The 19,490-nt window shown below is 51.8% G+C and overlaps 8 protein-coding genes across 8 annotated transcripts; 4 read left to right on the top strand and 4 right to left on the bottom strand.

Moving 5' to 3' along the window:
• Window positions 1-304: 304 nt before the first annotated feature.
• On the bottom strand, window positions 305-1,517 carry HMPREF1120_02080 (uncharacterized protein; the record flags this gene model as incomplete). The annotated part of the gene is made up of 2 exons (XM_009156113.1): window positions 305-1,396; window positions 1,464-1,517. The coding sequence occupies 2 exons, from the start codon at window positions 1,515-1,517 to the stop codon at window positions 305-307; spliced, it is 1,146 nt and encodes a 381-aa protein (XP_009154361.1).
• Window positions 1,518-2,035: 518 nt separating this feature from the next.
• Window positions 2,036-5,415, top strand: HMPREF1120_02079 (uncharacterized protein). The gene is made up of 2 exons (XM_009156112.1): window positions 2,036-3,841; window positions 3,922-5,415. Exons 1-2 carry the CDS (start codon window positions 3,231-3,233, stop codon window positions 4,121-4,123), a joined length of 813 nt encoding a protein of 270 aa, XP_009154360.1. The 5' UTR covers window positions 2,036-3,230; the 3' UTR covers window positions 4,124-5,415.
• A 230-nt stretch (window positions 5,416-5,645) lies between these two features.
• Window positions 5,646-7,794, top strand: HMPREF1120_02078 (uncharacterized protein). Its single transcript, XM_009156111.1, has one exon. The coding sequence runs from the start codon at window positions 6,081-6,083 to the stop codon at window positions 6,726-6,728; it is 648 nt and encodes a 215-aa protein (XP_009154359.1). The 5' UTR covers window positions 5,646-6,080; the 3' UTR covers window positions 6,729-7,794.
• A 12-nt stretch (window positions 7,795-7,806) lies between these two features.
• Window positions 7,807-8,592, bottom strand: HMPREF1120_02077 (uncharacterized protein; the record flags this gene model as incomplete). Its single annotated transcript, XM_009156110.1, has 1 exon — window positions 7,807-8,592. The coding sequence occupies one exon, from the start codon at window positions 8,590-8,592 to the stop codon at window positions 7,807-7,809; it is 786 nt and encodes a 261-aa protein (XP_009154358.1).
• Window positions 8,593-9,433: 841 nt separating this feature from the next.
• Window positions 9,434-15,429, top strand: HMPREF1120_02075 (uncharacterized protein). Its single transcript, XM_009156108.1, has one exon. It carries the CDS (start codon window positions 11,873-11,875, stop codon window positions 13,214-13,216), a length of 1,344 nt encoding a protein of 447 aa, XP_009154356.1. The 5' UTR covers window positions 9,434-11,872; the 3' UTR covers window positions 13,217-15,429.
• Window positions 13,933-14,934, bottom strand: HMPREF1120_02076 (uncharacterized protein; the record flags this gene model as incomplete). Its single annotated transcript, XM_009156109.1, has 1 exon — window positions 13,933-14,934. The coding sequence occupies one exon, from the start codon at window positions 14,932-14,934 to the stop codon at window positions 13,933-13,935; it is 1,002 nt and encodes a 333-aa protein (XP_009154357.1).
• A 1,616-nt stretch (window positions 15,430-17,045) lies between the features above and the next one.
• HMPREF1120_02074 (uncharacterized protein) lies at window positions 17,046-17,348 on the bottom strand (the record flags this gene model as incomplete). Its single annotated transcript, XM_009156107.1, has 1 exon — window positions 17,046-17,348. The coding sequence occupies one exon, from the start codon at window positions 17,346-17,348 to the stop codon at window positions 17,046-17,048; it is 303 nt and encodes a 100-aa protein (XP_009154355.1).
• A 1,239-nt stretch (window positions 17,349-18,587) lies between these two features.
• Window positions 18,588-19,489, top strand: HMPREF1120_02073 (uncharacterized protein). Its single transcript, XM_009156106.1, has one exon. The coding sequence runs from the start codon at window positions 18,732-18,734 to the stop codon at window positions 19,149-19,151; it is 420 nt and encodes a 139-aa protein (XP_009154354.1). The 5' UTR covers window positions 18,588-18,731; the 3' UTR covers window positions 19,152-19,489.
• The last annotated feature ends 1 nt before the right edge of the window (window position 19,490 follows it).

Below are 19,490 nucleotides of genomic sequence, written 5' to 3'. Positions count from 1 at the left end.
CCGCCTGCTCGCAGTATCATTTGTGTATGCACAACTCCTGAGTTCCATCTCTTCCTGCAAAACCTAGATAGAAGCACTGTACGCCCGTGCACTGCTGTCCGCCCACCTGGTATCACACCGTATGTCCGTTGATTATCTCATCTTCGAAAACATTCCAGAAGTCAGGTTTCTTATCTCAAGCACGGTGCCGAGACAAGCGATACCCCTCGTTTTCTGGAGGCTCTTTTTTTCCGAGGCAACAGTTTCTTTCCCTTCTTTCAACCAAGCTTTCTTGACCATTTCTGGCCTTTTTAGCACATTTTCATTATTGTGGCGGGAATTGCTGCTGTGGCTGTTGCTGTTGCTGCGGCTGCAGTTGCGGCGGCTGCTGTTGGTGTTGGAGCTGTTGTTGTTGATGCTGCTGCTGCGCTTGATGATGATGTTGCTGATGTTGCTGCTGCTGAATCTGCAGCCGCACCATCTGCTTGAGAAGGGTGCAGTCCTCGCATTTGACAAGCTTCTCCAAGGCTCGAACCCGGTCGTTCAGCCGAGTGATCTCATCCGACATGTGCCGCATTTCAACCTCGGACTGATGTACATAGTTCATTGCATCCGTCATGACGTCGGACTTGCGAACTTTGGCCCGATGTTCCCGGGAAGCGAAGAAGTCCTGTGTTGGCTTTCCGTTCAGGCGAGACGTCGACTCTGCCGCAATCAAAGCCCGGTGCAATTGCATGATCTTGCCATTCAGGTTGTCACGATACCGTCGCTCAACCACCGAGTGAGCTTGCTTGGCACGAAGCTGGGCAGACTCGTCCTCGCTCGACGAGGCCTTGTTGCCACGTTTGCCCCGAGGTTTCTTCTCTCCTCGCTCCCCTTTGACTTTCGCAGCCGGACGACCGGCATCACCAGAGTAAGACCTGGTCTGGCGTAGACCATAGTTTTGCGTACTTAACGAGTTGGGGTCAACGGCAACACAGGACGCTGCGTTGCAATCTTCGATTTCCGGAAGTCCAGCCATTTGCACACAGGCGGATTCGGGTCCTGCCTGTTGGAGGGCCTGTTGGGGCAAGCAGTCTTCTCCTTGGACATTGGTAAGACCACAAGGGTAGAATTCGTTCTGGTTGAGACCAGGTTCGATCTTCAATGGGGGGTTGGTCAACTGCTGGGTGGGATCCAGAGGGTTCGGCGATGTCCTGTAGACATTGTCCGGGGAGACTTCTTCGCTGGGTATCGAGTATGAGCCGACATCTGAGGTGTCAAAGTTTAAGAACTGTGAGAAATTGGGTGAAGGAGGGTTCTGAATGTCGGAGGGTACATTGTTGATATCGTAGAAAGATGCATCATTCATCGGTTTGTTGTAGTTATCGCCCGAGGGCGGGATGGTCGTGAAGTCGACTTCATCCCATTGTTGTGGCTGTCACTTAGCTCAGCAAGGGGGGGGTTTCTCAGGCACAATTCCGCCACTTCAGCTAGGTACGTACTTGGTTCTCGTACGTGGAGTCCTGGTACTGTGGAAACATCTGCGAGTACGGCATGTTTGTAGTTGCTTGGAATGCCTTTCGAGAATCGAAGGTTTCTCTCTTGATCAAAGGTTGGTGGAGGTTGTTTGATGGTGGTGGAAGAATAAGGAGACCGATCCAGAATTAAAAGCCCGTCACTCCACGCCTCTCGAGAAGCACTGGCCCTAAGTAATAATATGGTTGTTGTGATCTGGAGGATGGATTGACGAGCTCCTTCGAGACTTCGATGGTTCCGCTCGCTTATGGGGTGGGTGGTCAAGACACTCTTGGTGCAAGTAGGAGAGCTCCGCAGATGGATCGCGCAGATACTGGATGGAACCGTCAGGCCACCAAGAGCCACTACGTATAAAGACCGGAAGACACGGTCGCCGACGCAGTTATAGGTGGGCTCCCGTTGGGCTAGGGAAGGCTAACAGGGAGGCGCTGGGCGAAAGCTCCCCGGCTGCGGCTGGCGGAATAAGCCTAACGTGGGTGCTGCACACCTAGCGAAGCTGGGCCCTGGGGGCTCGAATGGGCCTTTTCCAGGGGTCAGGGTGCCGAGAGCCGGCAAAGACTCCTTAAAACTCGTTCGTGCACTGGCAGTACTTAACACCGCATACAACACCCAAGTGTTCGTTTATAGGCCCTGTCAGCCTGCTGTCTCTCTGGCTGCTTTGTTTGACGGCCCCTTTGACCCAATGCAATTTTGGCCCGCTGTTCGAAGTCTTCGCTGTTCGGGGCCAGCAAAGCGGTGACAGCAACAGCATCCAGAGACGGGAGAGGCACCGTTGTTCAACGCCATATTTGGCTATGGTGGACACTATCGGCAGGCATTGACGTCGATGTGCTCTCCTTGCAGGGTTTTGCACAACGGAGATGATGAATATCAAAGGACAACTGGGACCTACCAATCGTCGCCGAAAAAGGACAGATCCGCTGGTCCCAACGCAGTAGTAGGCCATAGAGATTTATGCTTGGGCCTTGCTCATAGTGAACGCTACTATACCCTGTTATCTTTCGGTAGCAAGGTGGACGGTCCTTTCGGCGGCCTGTGACATCGGGCCTCTGCCAACCCGCCCAGCTCCCGTTCTGTCGATCCAGAGACCGACTGTCTCGAGTGAAACCTCGGCCTGAAGGAACTGGTATACACTGTGATACGCAGTTGTCCACTCCAGATGGGGTATCCAAGGGAAAAAAGAAGGGAACATGTCCACGTGTGTGAAAATCCTGAATGCTCCATCCATCATGCTGGCCAAAGGAACAGAGTTTGTACGGAGCAAAGGGTCCGGTCCCATATTATCATTTGTCCAAGATGCTCGAATCCGGTGTTTCGCTGAAAGCATGTGCCCCAGAGCGTTCATTCGAGGCTGTTGTAGCCGAGCGCTGCATCTCGAAGCCCGTAGGTCCCCGGGGCTGGCAATATTGACGCAGCTCGCGCATTACCTAATCGTCGAGCCGATGCTGTTTAACGACCGGAGGCATAACACCACAAGCGACACGAGTCTGAATCTCCGGTGAGATAAGACTTGTCGTCTCCCGTGCACGGGTCCATCCATACGGGCTCGTTTGCGCTCTTGCCCTTTACGAGTCCTTGCGCCATTATCGGCGGTGATCACGAGGCATTCGTATCTTGGGTGTCGAGCCCAGCATCAACGCCGCTCTTCTAGCAGCTACTGCGCCATATACGGTATTTTATTGCCAATATCACGGGACTGAGTAGAGGTGTTTTCTAATGAGGCACTGCGAGCAATGACTTCTATATTAGGACAAGGGGGTGAATATCCAAAGGTAGGTAAAGAATATTTGTATCCTTCAAAGGTCGGACTTGGTTCCAAACCATACCATACCATTTGCGCAAAGCCAAAACAACAGAACAATATACCAATACCTATCACCCCCCTATACATGAGGTTCAAGACGAGAGAACTCGAGCTGTCCAAGGCCCTCGACGAGGTATTCCTGCGACTCTCGCTCATCAGTCTCCGGGTGTTTGAGCTGATCAGCTCCATCCCGATCATCGGTTTCGTGGCGGCGATAATCAGCGGCCTGTCCAATGCCGACGTCGACGTGCCATCCAAGGCCTCGGCCGCCCTTGCCATCGCCTGCGTCAGCACGGTCTACACTGGCGTGACCGTCTTGCCCGTTTTCTTCGGAGGACCCCTGTTTTTCACCACAATGGCGGTGCTTGATGCTGGCTTGGTGGGTGCCTGGAGCAGTTTGATTGGAGTCTGGGACAACGATGGCACCGGCACTTGCACCTCTTTTGAGAACAAGTACTTTGGTGGATTACCTCGGCGGTCCTATTTCTCGACCGACTGCAGGCTAGTCAAGGCCATGTTCGCCTTCATGATCATCAATTTGTGAGTGGACACTTGTGTCAAAGTGAAAAGTCAAAGCTGTTCGGGCCCCAATCGCTGTGACTAACTTTGGATACCGCTAGAGCCGCGTTTGCTTCGTCTACTGTGGTGGCTTTCTGTCTTCGCCTCATCGAGCTGGACCATACAATGAGCTGGAGGAACCTTCCCTTAATGAACAAGCCTGAAACCAGCCAACAGCACCACTGTGCGTGCTGTACCCACGACAAGGATCACCCATCACCGATGTCGAGTGTCAGTGGACAAGCTCTGACCTCGGCCGTGTAGCACAAGCCTTACCAAAACCGACCCCTACCTAATCAAACAAGGGTCATGTCCGAAAACCTTCTGTTGTACAACCATGTATTTGTACCGTAAAGAGGAGGAAGTGGGGAGCAATTGGATGCCATGCTGGCCATGGCACAGGAGCTGATGAAGCCAGCATCTACTTTCAACGGGAGGCGTCTATACGTGAGGAACTGAGCTTGGTTGAGTCATCCAGCTTTATACAGCTGGCGTACAGAAAGAAAAGAGTTGGCTCATGATAATCATAATTTATAATACGTGATGAGATGTGACGACGATAATGACGGATGATGGTGGCCATATTAACATCACCGGGTGCATCTCAAGGGCTTGTCCACTGGAGAAGGTCACTTCATTTGCTCGGCTCTTGTAAGGCCAATGAGCAGGAAGTTTTGGTCTGAGGTTCTATCATTGTACAGTACATGCGCTTGAATAGGCTGGTACTCAGCATGGCCGTTTACGAAAAGCCGAAGACTTGGTGTGAAGCATAAGCTTTTAATTGTTCTCGAATTCAGCAAGCCATACTTTGTTCCTATACATTGTCATCTGGTCTTTGCAACAGTGACGGCTCGTTGCCGAAAGGTGTCCAAGAAAGTATATGCTGAGCTACACGGGGCCTCAATTCCTCCAGATAGGATAGGCACACCTATCACGATCTACTATGGATATAACCTCAAGCATATACTTGGCTGTTGCTTTCATCGTTCTTCTCTTCTATCTGCGACTCATTCTCTTCAGCAGGAATATAGCCAACCAGGAGTCATCGACTTCAGTCTTGCGCTGCGTCGACCGACCCCGAGCGAATCAAGACCAACATCAACTTGCTACCCATGTCCAACGAACAAACCAGCCAGCATCTGCAGCCTTATGCATGAAGTACTCATCATGTTTCTTCTGTGTAAGCAGTCCCGTCTTCATATTGATGCTTACAGCAAGGCAATACTCCTTCGACCACACCATGGAGCTCGAACCAAGACTCGACACAGCACAAACCAAACAGAACTTGAACTCGAAGGCGCAGTACAGTAATTCCTTACCTCAGCCTTGGATACTCACATGACTTGTTGAAATCTGAGATTCGCATTGCATTATTGAAGGCTGAACCGACACCAAAACCCCGCGTACTGACATTGAATAGGTAGTATACGAAATACGACGGTCAGGTGCTGTGTTGCAGGCCGAGCCTGGAATGGGTATACCCGCCTACCCTCTGCAACGAGGTTCTCATAAGCTCTCGGAGATGGAAACAGCAATTGGCAAATGATAGAAACCCATCGAGTTTATTCTCTCTTCATCTCATGACTTAATGTACCGGAGTAGCAGGTGAGAAACATGCACTGCAGTGCCCGTGAGCCATTTTCGGGGCAACAGTTGGTTGTGCCCACTGTGGTTAGACCCGCCAAATTGGCGCGGAATTCGGTTTCCGAACTTGCCCCTTGAGCTCCACTTACTGCAAATAGTAGCAGAACACCGCGTCTTTCCCCGTATAGCCTTGCACTGCAAATTCGGTCAACGCTCAAATAAAGGAACACATGGTTGACCATGGCAGAGATGAGTTGTTGCCGGTCGATCTCATCAGGCGCTCGACTGCATTCGGCAAATATAATGGCCCCAGCCAACTTTTGCAGGGGAATTCCAGCCTTGCGCCTGACCTAGGAGTCTCACGCTGTACACTCGCGATCACGAGCTTGACCACACCGACTCGACACCAAAATGCCTCTCTTAGATAATCTAGTCATTTCTACTCCTATGCTTAGTACTGCTTCCCCTTACTCTAGGTAGGTAAATATGTAAACGAGTACAACTAGTGAGTGGTGGGAATACTACTGTACCTTTCTCCCCCATTGCCAATGTAAACGAAGACAAGACACACATCAACACAAACACACCCAAGGAGACACCGCCAGATACCTAGTACTACTAGTGTCTACATACCTACATGATCCATCAAATCTCCCTAGCCAACGCGTTCAACGACTACGACCCCTTCGAGCGACCACCTACGCCTCCGGACTCACCGCTCAGAGAGCACTTCTGTCCTAAACAAGTCGCCCACTTGAACCACATTGTTCCTCCTCCTCCAGGCATCGAAGCCGCCAAAGACGATCATCACACTGCCACCGGCATTGTTCGATGTTTTAAACCTGCAGTCCCCCCAAAGCCACGCGAACTCGAGTTTTTTGCGCCCTTGTTGTCTGCACACAACCACCACACTGATGTCGATATTGGCGCAGCTACAGAAGTCAGAGTATCGACGCCAACTCGGCTCTTAGCTCGCCACGAAGCGTGTCTGCGAGATCCACAATTCTGCCTGTGCACAGAACACCCAACAGCAGCAGCAGCAGCAGTCGAACAAGGACAACAATTTCACGAGAAATGTGGCCATCGCCATGAAACGCTGTATAAGCGTGAAATGAGGGATGGAGTCCCCGTCGAGACGTTGACGCACGTTTGTGAGATTCGTCATGTGGGCGAAGCTGAAGCTGAACCTGAACCTGAAGCTGAACGGATAAGTTTGAGTGAAGAGGAGGAGGAGGAGGAGGAGGAGGGAGAAGAAGAAGAAGAGGGGGGAATGATACTGAGATAGGTACCTAGTCGACCTCCGACGATGATCACATACCTAGGTCGCTATCTTTCTTCAGCAAGACATACCGTACGACATGAGGAACAAGATTCTCTCGGAAGTCAAGTCAAGCGTCGTCGTTTCATGAATGGCACCCCGCTTCCCTTCCCTGCCGCAAACTCTCAGAGTCACACTCGACGCTGCATGAGGAAATTTGAGATATCCACGCCCGACCGAACTTTTTCTTCACCTGCGGCCTGAGAAGTTCCCTCCACCAAGAGACTCGTGGAAACACATCTTGAGCCGAGAGGCGGAGGAGCCGGAGAATGTTACCGTATTCAAGTTTGTCATTCCAATGTTTGTGCGACTCGAGAGAGAAACAAGCGCTCGCTTTCCTCCAGCCGAAGGGTTTCCACGTCATAATCTGCACAGCACTGAGCAGCGCAGTCAACAGAGATAAGCAGGCGAGTCGCAGCAAAAGACTCGAAAACACCTTGAAGCAAAATCCTCACACACAATAGATTAGTGGAATTTGGGTATTCGGGAGCTGCCGACAGGTTTCGTCGATGACTCTTTGGCAAAAGAGTCGGGTCGGGGAGTGAATTGGGAAGATTTGTGCATATCGCGTGGATGCGGAGGGCACAAACAATCTATATTGCGCAGCTGAGCTATATTTTATGATGCCCTGCAAGCCCTTCGGGGCAATGATAGTTGCTTGATGGGGATTTTCAAATTAAGGAGGGCATGGGTGTTTACAAACCATAGAATTTCGAAGTCGAAGTACAGTATGTTCAAGTGGTATTATTATGAGCTTAATGCTCAGTTCACTATCACTCATAGTTCGTGCGCGGCCATTGCAATGCCGGCGCTGAAAAAGTCATCATAGTCTAGCCAGGTAGCAAGCGGCTGTACCTGTGCTGGGAAGGCATATTGCAGCCTTTCAGATACACAAAAATTTCCATATCCTTTCCGTTCGAACGCCACGCTGAAACGGGATTCATGAATAGACAAGCAAGAAAAGCCATAATAGATGGCCTCTGTCCACGGGTATAGGATAAGTAGAGAACAATCCGACCATGTCCAAAATCCAGACGCAAGAAATTCAGGCGAATGCCTCCACGAGAAGATTATCCGACTGAGTCTGCGACAAAACCCGCGGCTGCTGAGCCCATAAAAGCATGTCCTCGTCTTGAGGAGTGTACTTGGGCATGGAGAACTGCGACGTGGCCAGTGCACAGATGTCGATGAGCTTGCGATCGGGACTGGCATCGTCGTAGACATGATCCTCGTTGGCGCAGGTCGAATCGCTCCAGTCACTGTCGCTGGTGTTGTCGTGGTCGTGATCGTCCTCATCACCCTCGGTGCTGACGTCGCTGACGTTTTCCCAATCTTCGAAGCCGCACTGATGGTGCTGGTCTTCGGGTTTAGACTCGCTCTCGCTTTCGCTCGCGCAGTCAGTCACCGTGGTCACGACAACTTGCTGTGGTTTTTGATCAGGTCGGCTGATACATTTGGTGCACGCCTGATAGTATTGATACCGGTATTGACGTTGCAACTGTGGGTGTGGTGGTGGTTGGATTTGCGCTGGCTCGTTGTCGTCGTCCTCCAACTCAAGAAGGTCTTCAATGTGGTCGATGGTGGACAGCTCGTCGTCGCTCTCGGCCCATTCGTCAACCACTGCTTCTTCGTCGTCGTCGTCGTCATCGTCATCAATGTGGTCGATGATGTATTTCTTTGCGTTGTCAAACAGGGATGCGTGGCCGATCAGTTTCCATAATCGAGGCTCGGCCTTCCGAGCTTCTCGTTCAATTCTGGATTTCGAGAGGTAGCCGATTCTGTAGGCGATGCATCGCATATCATTACTGGAAACGGGTTTGGTCGCAGACATGGTGAGTGGAATGTGAGATCAAAGTATTACAAGACTTGACTGGTTAGAATCTTCGAGCGTGTGGATGCACGGCACGACACACAGAGACCAGGTGACAAGGCGAGAGGAATATTCAGCAGGTTTCTTCGAAGCTGGATTTTGATTCTGCCAAAAAGTGCCGGTGAGGCATATTGACAGTATTTCATTGTCGGTTTCTAGCCTGGCTCACTAGTCTGTCCTCATCCATGGCTGTGGTGAGCATCAGCCTTGAGGATGCGTGGGTGAGCGTGAATCGTATGATGTTCGCAACTAGCGGCTTAGCTTTCGAAGCCGAGAGATGAACATGCAATCAATAATGTATGGTATGCATATGACCCATATCGAGGGCGAGCATTATTGCGGAGCCAGACACTTTTGTGCAACTTGCTTCATATTTGCAGGCGAGGGTGTCAGCCTGGTGTACGGGACATGTGGAGGCAGACGAGCAGCCTGCTCTTTGTGATGGGTCGCAGGGGCTCTATGCATCTGCATAAGGTAAGAGCACGTGCAGGATCATGATACCGACGGTGGTGATACAGCTTGGAATGCTCGTACAGCGTCCATAGTAGTAGGCTGTACCACACCGTACGGGTGTCGTGATCAGCCGGCGACAAAGTGGTTTGACAGGTAGTGGTGTGATAGCACTCGTAGGCGATGTCTGCCGTGTGTGTGTCGGCAGCCGTTGGTGCCCACACTTGGCATCTGGCCTGGACCGACCCCCCTGGAACGTCCCCCAAGCGAGCGCGAACCCCCGTGGACGGTAATAATAACGCCGTATTGCGGCATTATCGGGCTCGCTCGGGCTCTGTCAATCTGACCATGATGGCATTGTCGGTGTATGGTCTGACGATCAACCACCTGCGCATCAGTTGTCTGAGGCCCTGCCCCAAGTTGAATTCCAGTTTCTTAACAGCGACTCTCATTTTGTTCGCGTGGAGAGAGGCTGAGCGGTGAATCGGTGATGGTGAATTCTGTTCGATGAGCGAGTACCTCGTGATACTGCTGATTCGGTAATGGTTGGTTTTGGTAGTATATGTTGGCAAGGCAGTTGTGGCTGAAGGCCTGTTGGTTGCGGGCAGCTTCAAGTTCTTCTGAGATTTGTGTCTCAAATAATAAAGATGGTGTGTTTTGTTGGCATGATCTTCCCAAACAAAATCCAGCTCCATAAGGAGGACACTGAAAACACTTATACCTGTTGATGGCAGTCCATCACGAACTAGAAACGGCTGAGATTCCAAGGGTCCAGATACAGCCCTATTGCGCGTGCAGGTGGCGAGAACGGGAGCGGCCTGAGGCTAGAGAGGCCTTTTGTTTTCGGGGCTCTTTTTGGCGACGAAATGCCTCGAGGAGCGAGCCATATTCGGGAGAGGCCCCTTCTACTCCCACCACCAATGCCAGTGGAGGTTCAGGTGACATTTGACAAAACTCCCTCGTGGCGAGCTTCATCCATCGTCATCCCTTTGCCTGCGATGTGCCCACATATGCATGTGCGGTCAGTGTGATGGACCTACCAGTCACAGAGGCAGCGCCCAACTTGGACAGGGTCACCACACCCAGGCTGTCCGAGCTGTGTTGAGTGGTCGTGGATTCCACGTTCTGGGTCTAGAGGCCCAGTCAAGGGCGGAGGACGTGTATCCTTACATGAATGGATGGCACTTGCGGGTGTTTTGCCCTGGCGAAGGGAGAATGTCAGGCAACGACGGGCACTACTGTAGGTAGCCAGGTATGTTACGGCCGCGGTACAGCAACTCGTGCAAACAACATCCACTGCACACCTAGGTAGGTAGTATTCAAGGGAAAGCTGGCGCAGAATGCTACTCGAACAAGCGCAAGAGGAAATGCTTCCATGATCAGCTCTTGTCGCAAGCCTCGGAAGACGCAGTACATTTCCACAAGGTGCCTGTTTGGTACAGCGGTCCCAAGGCTTGCTTTCCTCCCCTGAGAAATCGGACATCCCAATCATGTGGTCCTCCACCAGCAGCCGCCATTTGATATGCATCAGCATCATGAGGCATGTTCAGAGTCATCCGACTACTTGCTCTACCTCATCACGGCCTCAATGAAGACATCCAGACCCTGATGTTGTTAGGCAGTTCTGGCGAGGCTGACCATTCCCACCTGCAGGAACTTGAATGATCCTGACCAGAGTGGTGCCTGCTAAAGTAGCCCCGGGGCGCTCCTGTCCACGCGGTGGCTTTAGGGGACCCTCCCCCAGTGCAAATGGTTGAAAACCAGCTAACCGCCGCCTAGAGCGCAGGCCGATACCGCTAAACGAGGACCCTGCGGCGGTTCGTCCGCGCCTAAAAGGAACCATCGTACTGTATTTCTTGGTCTTAGGGACCTCTGGCCGCCCATCGACAACAACGATAATCATGATGGTGATGAAGTTCACTCTTCATCCTACCCTGTCACGTTCTTTTCTGTAGGCTCTACTGCCTAGGCATGCATATCAGGCACGTGTGAAGACGACATGACCGACCTGCTTGACATGATTATGTGCCATGGTGAGCATGCCACACTGCATGGTTACCTGTAGAGAATGGCCGTGTGTGCCCTGTCTGTGCCTAAAAAGGACCGGTCTCGATTACTCCAGGATTCGAGATAGGCTCATCTCGGCCTGCAGTGGCTCCCGAGGCTTGTCGGTTGTCGTCAAGGTTGAACCAGTGGCGTGTGGCTGGCCCACCCGGAGCCGCCATACACGAGCAATACCATTCAGCAGCCAGATATCAAGTGGGCGCCTTAAGGGAATTGATATCCGGGGTCGAATCAATCCACCGGGGCCCGTCCGACACGGGACGGTGGAGCGTCAGTTGTACTACCAAGTAATCCTGTCACACCACATGGTGGTGAGACCGACCGTGACCGACAACTTGGACCTTTGGGGCTTTCAGCCAGGCAGCGCCCACAAGGGCCAAATGTTGTTTTCTCCCAAGCTGAGTCTGCCCGTGTGCTACCTCTTCTTTCTTACCATTGAACGACCACCAATTCGTCCAGGCTTGTTCAACTTGGCGAGGGAGGCAAAAAGCCTGACATCTTATCACCTGTTATTTGGGCCGGACGACGAGTCAAGCTTTTGTACCCAGCCATAAGCTGTTCGCGTCATGCCTACTTGGGCCCGGGCAAGGCTCGAACTGATCTCTTAAATAAAACAGTGTGTCCAGGCCAGGCCCATCGAACCCCCTTTGGAGGGAAGGCCTCGCCCCTCCATCCCAAACCTTTATCAGCATTGCACTACACCTCGTCCTACCGTTCTTTCACAGCAATGGCCCAAAACATGAGGTTTAGTAATACCGGCGAGCCTGCCTCGCTGGCAGACGTGTGCAAACTGGCATGGCACACGTTCTATGGCATGCAGAAGGCGTCGGAGGATTTTGAAAACCTGCGATTCGAGGTCTGGACCATCGCCATCAGTCTCGACTCGTTACACAGCGTGGGCACGACGCCCTTGCTGATCGATCGACAACCAGACCGGGCAAGGTGGGCATTGACATTTTCCAAGATCCTGACCTCGTTGGGTTCTGCTCTACGACCGCTCCACAGTCTGGTCAGACTGTATCTGTCCAGTCCGGCCAAGGATCGAGCGTCGATCAAGAACTGGATGCTCCATCCCGACGCCGTGTTTGACGGGCTGACCATCCAGGACTTCCGTCGAAAACTGTCCATGTTGGTGGAAAGCCTCAACGTCTTCCTGTCATGCCTGACACACGCCGAACTTGCTCGAGCCAAGAGCGCTTCTGAAAGTGAAGAGTTCCGTGTCCTGTCCGAGGTGACGAGAAACGTGTTGCACAAGTGGGATCAAGATGTGGCCGCGGGTATTCGGAGACCGGCAGAACGAGCACCCCCTCGACCGATCGAGCCTCCGGGCTTTGTCAACGACGATGTCAAAAGCTACATGATGCCACTGCTGAACGGGGGAGTTGGAGTTTCAGCGGTGCAGAATTCCCGTTCTGCCGTACCTATCCCAACATCAACTCTTCGGCAGCAACAACACCAACAATCGCAGCAACAGCACAAAAACAGTCCTCCATCTTCTCACAATCCAAAACTCGACGATATTGAGCATGGTTTCCGCAGCCACATGCACGCCATGCGCCGGATCCGGGAACAACTGCGCCAGCAGAAGATCAACAATGACCATCTCACAGGCCAACGGTCTGCCCATTTCCCCGAAGTGTCACGCTCCTCCGCAGGCGCCAGAAGTCCTCAACCTCATCTGGATGCCCATGGCCAACAACTACCACCCACACCAATCACACCGACATTACACCGCGAGCCCACAGACTCAACGCACTCGTCCGCGTCCACCGATTTCTCGGGTGACTATGCCGATGCCTCGTCGAGCAACAACAGCGTTAGCTCGCACCACGGTTCCGAGGCCGGCAGTGTCGTTTCCAACGGCGAGTATCACGAAGATACGAAAGCGGGCCTGGCTCCTCCTAGGAAGCGGAAGCGACAGGCCCAGTTCCGGTTTAAGACTGGCCTGGAGGCTTCGAGCGATGGTTCGGGTTCCGATGAGGGGAGTTACTCTCATCAACTGCATCATCCATCTCGTCCGAAAACGGCCCTAGAAGAGCTCTTGACGACAGTCTTGTTCTTCGACCAGTGATGGCAATGGCATCCTGTTATCTAGATCAGCCTGGCAGGGTTGGGTTGTGCGCGAAGCAATGAGAACGGAACTTCCAATGGCTATCGAGCAGGACAAGATCACATCCCAACGATAGACATGCTGGACGTTGAAGGAAGATCGGCTGACTGCGGTGCAGCCGATAGACATCTACTTACTATACCTTGTCTTGACCCAGCTCGGGTCGACCACACCCTGCAGACTAGCTTGAGCTAGTCACAACGGGCGGACTGCATATTTTGCTCAAGTCCCGATTCAGGACAGCCAGCCAGTTACACGATGATGAACCTTTGACATATACATATACTATAGCATGCATTTGCGTTTCATCTGCATTTGACGGCGCCAGTACCGAGAAGAGATGATTGGGGAAAGGCATTTCTTGGTTCAAGGTGTATGGAGTTTGGGGCGAAAGACACTAATGGGAGTAATGGGAACACCCGGTACTAGTACTCACACTGCAGCTGAAGCATTTTATTCATATTCTGATAAAAAATCACAAACTCTGGATGGGATTATCCAACCCCAACCTTGCGCGGCTTAAATATAACGGTCATCATGATGAGGATGGGAATGGAATCATAATGAAAAACCCTGGCACGCATCTCTTCCTCATATCACCAGCTTTGCCCCCTTAACTATTCCTACAAATCGACTACTGGCTGCATGCTCTTGGAAGCCACCAGTACCAAGTAACCTCACCTCCATACATCTCTGGCGCAGGGTCCGTAGGCAGCGCGCCACTGTTTGTCTCTGGCGCTCAACAAGAGACGACCTTCCTTCTCACACTCGTCCAGCAACTCCTCAACCTTGTCCTGCGACCACGAGCGATCTTTCGAGCCTTGACGAAAAACCTCGTTGACATGCTGGACGGCATCTATCATCACAGCGAAGAAAGCTTCCTCATCAAATGCCTCAGCAGCCTGTAGACTCCGTTGCAAGAGCTCACGCCTCCTCCGAGGAATTTGGGCAACCTCGGCATTCGGTGGTTCCCAGGCATCAAAATAATCTTCCAGAGAGTGATGGAGAATTGTCAAGGGATATTTATGTTCCGGCTGCTCCATGCTCCACTTGACAACTGAAGCTCCTAGATTCGGCAAACTCTTGGCATGAAGTCTGCCCAAGCCGTAGATCAGGCGCCCTGAAAGTTTGGGATCTGTGTTATATGCCGCTCGCGCCGTGAGATCGTGGAAGTCGATGAGGATTTCGTCCCAACATGGCTGATGGAGTGCCAGACCGGCAAACAGCTCGTCGAACCAGTCGCCGTCCGTGTCATGGCTCCCGTACCTGAAGAAGTCGGGCGTCCAGATGATGATGCAGAGCCCTTTCAGACGGTGCCGCTCGTCTCGAGGAGATGACAGCTTCTTCAGAAACGCGCGTTGTCGATCGGCACTTTCCTTGGCCGCCCAGTAGGTGCACGCATGCATGGGAAAGATGAGATTGTTCGCATAAAGCAGGTCAACCCCGATGTCATTGAATCGCTTGCAAACTCGCAACACTTGGGGTTGAAGACACTCATCTTCGGGCGGCGTTGGCAGGACTTGAGCGTACGATCTGCCTTTGTATTCTGTGATTAGAAACGTGTGGTTCCATTCGTCGGCCTGTTCGACTGTATGCTGGAGTAAGGGTGTCAGAATGCGTGTTAGTATCTCGGTTGGCAGGTCACCGAGCGAGGGTGAGCCCTTTGTTATGCTGCTCATCTTGTGTCAATAATAACGAAACGAAATCCTGACTTGTATAACAGGTATGTATGTGTATCTGAGTTGACCTTCTTATCGAGACAACTGCTAGAGGTAAACGGCTGCAGTCCAAGGAAGGTGATCACCTTAAACGAGGCTCAAGGCAAAGACCATGGTAGGAATCTAAAATGTACTGGTGATGCCAGTGAAAGCGGGGTGGCCCAACTTCGAATCAGGCTGTTGTTGAACAACGCACACTTGTGCAGTGACCTCGACATGACCAACCACACTGGCATCTCTTTGAATACTTCAGGTTTGCTGCACTGTGATAGCTTATCCCAGCTGCAGCTGGCACTGTCCCTGCAGTAATAGGCCAGCCAAGGCACGGCACGGGACCTTCCCGCGAGATGAACCCTTAAAAACTGGGAACCTACCTTGTCCCAAGGAGTAGGCCAAGTTCTGCACCTTTTGGCCGTCTGCGGCGCGTAGGAGTCCACTGTCATGCCCATGAATCAAGATGTCTTCTATCTGGAATTCAGGAAAAGTAGGTAGTGAGGAATTCAGGCGCGAGATGGATATTAGGATGGGGTTGGGAAACGGAAAGATTCCTGGCTGGAGTAGTAATAATAAATGTGGGAATATTTATTCTTTCGCCGATAAACGTCTGCTTTCGTCTTTCCTTTGACCATACGGCAGGTCCCACCTACTCATGAATTGCAAGCAGCTCTGCCACGGAAGTTGCAGTCAGAGCCTACCTAGGTACGTACTGCACAAGCTCACCCACTGACGCTGTCCGAATGCGAGCCTCTACCAGAGACAGGGACAACTACGGTAGACAGTAGCGCCTCGATAAGACACTTCAACTAATAAGTTGAGTCTACCTAGGTAGGTACCTACCTAAGGTAGCAGTGGCACTCCTACTGTGAAGCATCCATCCAGTTTCGGAGACTACTCTCGACAATGTATGAGTGTCCAGTTCAAGTTTAATCAAATGGCCTTTTGTTAGCTTTGCTTCCATTTGCAATCGGGTTGGCCTGCCTTCTTCTGCCTAATAAGTACAGTACGTTAGTAGGTCATCGGCACTGTGGGCTGTCGAAGAGCTATCGACCCCCAACTAAACGTAGGGAGTATCTGCTGCCAGAACCACTGGCTGCAGCTCCGATCTGATCTCCGTAGTGCCATGCCACCGGGACTATTGTTTTCTCGCCTGATCTGGACTCTCCGGTTTCCATTGAGCTTACAACAATGATAACCGATGCTCCCAAACTTGAAGTAGACGGATTCAGCACAAGGCTGCCTCGTCATCTCCTCTCCCACTGCAGAAGTCCAGGCTCGGGACGAGACCACTGCAGGCGAGGCTGACGATCAAGGTCATGATCACGATAGACTGGAAGTCAATGCCTTCTTGCCTCCTTTCTTGCTTCTTGGGGCCCTGTTCCCTTTCTCTCGCGTCCCTGCCTAATAATTAATTAATTAATCGTGGACAGACTACTAGGTGGACCAATTCGAAGAAAGGTAAGGGTAAACTGTCACCAATTGCTTAGCGCTGCCACTGCGGCGGGGAGGCCGAGTGCTAGTACTGCCGCGTGACTAGCAAAAAGAGCCCTTAGAAAAATTAATATTGCACACACAGCACAAGAGATCTGGCAGCAGTGGGGCCGACAAAGCTGGGGAGCTGAAGAACCTGAATGCCATCGTGGGCCTTTTTTAGCTTTGAGATTGAGCTTGAAGCTTGAGCTTTGGCTGTCAATTAATATCATTATTGAGAACCCTTGGATTATTATGGACCGAGGTATTTCTGTCTGTCTGTGCGACCCCAAAAATTGAAACCCTCAAAACATCAATTTATGTGCGCGAAATCCGAGTCATGGTCATCAACGTGTTGCGCAGCCCCGTCCTCATACGCCTTTTCTAGGCTGAATTAATGCTGCGCGTCTTGTTCTTGTTCCCCGGGGATATCCCATCCCATCCCAAACAGTATTATTGCAATGCATGTCATGTAATGTCCTCCGCCGAAAACAAACAAGTTGGATAATGTAATCCCATTCCATTCCATTCCAATGCATATGCGTCGCAAAAGATCGAATCATGTAGTAGTAGAGTGTAAAGAGTTCATCAAAGAGTCGGCGCTCTTAGATGGAAGATTTGGTGGCCGACTTCTTCTTCTGCCACTGTTGCCACTGGCTGTCGTAGTTGTCGAACCAGCTGTTGCCGTAGCCGTGCATGGATGGTGTGACTTCAGAGGTAGGGCTGGCCAGAGGAGTGGTCAACGGAGTAGACTGCGTCGATTGAGGCTGCGACTTTGTGGACTTTTGTTGCAAGTATTGGACGGCCATGGCGCCAAAGTTCTCAAAGTAGTCGGCGCCGTAGTTGTGCATGGTCTCGACGGTCTTGGTGGTGGCCACAGTAGTGGTGGTGGTGGTGTTCAGAGACATTGTATAGTGTTAGGAGGAATTTGAAATGGTGGGAGGGTGGTAGATGGATTGGTAGATTTCTCTAGGAGCGAGTGACTTTGTGGGAGAGTGTGTGCTTTCTTTTGCTTTGCTTGATATGTGATGGGAAAGGAAGAGTATTCGCACGAGAAAACCGTCCGTTGTGGGAGGTTCAAATACCTTTGAGCTGCGCTAACGCCATCGCCATGGCCATGGCTGTGCCCTATCTTTGCACAGGGGGGATGGGGAACAGGAACGATGGCGGAGAATCAATACTGGGTCAAGAGGCCACAAGGACAGGTCGAGGCGAGGCCACGTACCCCATCCATCCCATTTCCAGGCAGATCCGACTTGGACTTCGTGCTCACCGCAGCAGCCTTGGACGTGCGAAGTTTCACTCACAGTCGCATTTGTACAGCTGGATGCCTGCCACTGCCTGCCAGCCAGCAATTGACTGACACATGCAAAGCTCCTCGTGTGGGTCAAGTCAACAGGACAGTTGTACAGCAATCGGTAATGATGCTCGTGGATCGATCCACGCATGTTCCACCGCCTTTGCTGTGGTAGAGAAAGTGCCTCTCAGTTGATGGGGAACGAGATCCATCAGACCACTCTAGAAGCTTTCCGGCGGAGACGACAGAACATGTCTCGACTCCATAGCGGAAAATGGCTCGGCCTGGGATCCCTTTTTTAGGGAGGCTGCGGTTTGTGTCCAGAGTTTTCCGCGCGCATTTCTCGGCATCACGCCAGAATAACCGGGCCGCTGGGATTTTGAATTTACCGCCGAGCATCGGCATCGCTAATCATCGGGAATCACCGCGGGGTGGCTAGTGATACGGTATACGATTTGGGGATTCGCAAAGACTTCCTAGAAATTTGTATCTCGGAAATAACTACACTGTATGATTGTTGTTGATTATCAATCTATGGCTGTTCAAGTTCGTGCAACAAAAGGATGCCTACTTCAAGCTCCAAGGAGTGTGGCTAGGGTCAGATGACCTCTTGGATCAGATGATCTGTGCCTGAGGTACTCGTCTTCGCTTCTCTCTAACCGCGCCACGAAGCGACAACTGCTTGTCCTCGTGGAACTGGAGAGAAACCTCTCCAGTGGATCGGTGACATAAGTGAGTGTGGCTTGCGCATAGCAACACAGTGCCGCTTTGCTATGATAACCATGCGATGGCGCTGGTATCTCTCGTTCCCTAGCTTCCATACTAACACAGGATAAATGTCCTATTGTGATGTCTTTCTCCTCCACTGGCTGGAAACGCATCTCTCCTCAGGCACGGTGCTGTACTGGTGACAACGAGAAAGCAGCTCCGAGGGGAGGCAGTCCGTTGTTCTGTTGAACCCGAGGTCCTCATCAAATTGCCTCATATATAATTCATGGCCCAAACTGACGGATTCCATGATGATCATGCTGTGCAAGGCTGTTCGACCGGGCGTGGCTTCTTCACGCTCTGCCGCCTCATCTTGACGCATTCTGCAGTAAGTGATAGTTGTCGATATCACACCGCTATGTTCACTCCAAGTCTTGCAACTCGGCGGCGTCCAAGCCCGAGAGAGTATCGGTACTGCTGTTGCGCGACTGTGGTGATAAACGAGCGCTGCCGCCTTGAACCCATTCCGCATGCTGCACAACGGCTGAGTTCTCTTCGTTTGCTTCTCCCTCTGTGCATGCGGGAGGCAACTGCCAGCCGCTACACTTGTTGTCAATCTCGCGGTCGGTGTCCGCGTCGAGCAGGAGACCCAGACGTCCTCTGGTATGCATATTGGACCAGGATTCGTGAAGTGAAGATACAGTAGATGACGCTTGCGCAAGGTACCCGGGATTGTAATTCCGCAGAGCCTCGTATTAGGGAGCCCTACGTCAACTGACAGTTGCAGAAAATGCCATGCGGCTTGTCTTATTATAGTAGGGGTCCTGGGGTGGATATATGAAGCTCCGAGTCTTTCAGCATCCTAACGGTTCCGGCGCTGCCATCAGCATTTCGTCCAATTGCGAGATAATGTCTTCATCCAAGCTCAAATCACCGACGACATTGTGGCACAGCTCTTCGGGACGTGAGTTCATAGGCTGAGGGGACCAATGCCAGGCTTTTCTCGTATCGTATGGTGTGTTCCAAACGAATCGCGGAGGTGGAA

Source organism: Exophiala dermatitidis (genome assembly GCF_000230625.1).
Source record: "Exophiala dermatitidis NIH/UT8656 unplaced genomic scaffold supercont1.2, whole genome shotgun sequence".
In the NCBI taxonomy this organism is placed as follows: domain Eukaryota; kingdom Fungi; phylum Ascomycota; class Eurotiomycetes; order Chaetothyriales; family Herpotrichiellaceae; genus Exophiala; species Exophiala dermatitidis.
Note: the sequence above shows the minus strand (reverse complement) of the source record. Positions and strands in the feature narration are given on the sequence as shown.

What these genes read in the sequence shown, in the direction of transcription:
- HMPREF1120_02075 (XM_009156108.1), top strand. Translation starts at nt 11,873, where the DNA reads ATGGCCCAAAACATGAGGTTTAGTAATACCGGCGAGCCTGCCTCGCTG.
- HMPREF1120_02073 (XM_009156106.1), top strand. Translation starts at nt 18,732, where the DNA reads ATGGCCCAAACTGACGGATTCCATGATGATCATGCTGTGCAAGGCTGT.
- HMPREF1120_02078 (XM_009156111.1), top strand. Translation starts at nt 6,081, where the DNA reads ATGATCCATCAAATCTCCCTAGCCAACGCGTTCAACGACTACGACCCC.
- HMPREF1120_02079 (XM_009156112.1), top strand. Translation starts at nt 3,231, where the DNA reads ATGACTTCTATATTAGGACAAGGGGGTGAATATCCAAAGGTAGGTAAA. An exon ending in GCCTTCATGATCATCAATTT is followed by an intron (nt 3,842 to 3,921) that starts GTGAGTGGACAC and finishes GGATACCGCTAG; the next exon opens with AGCCGCGTTTGCTTCGTCTA.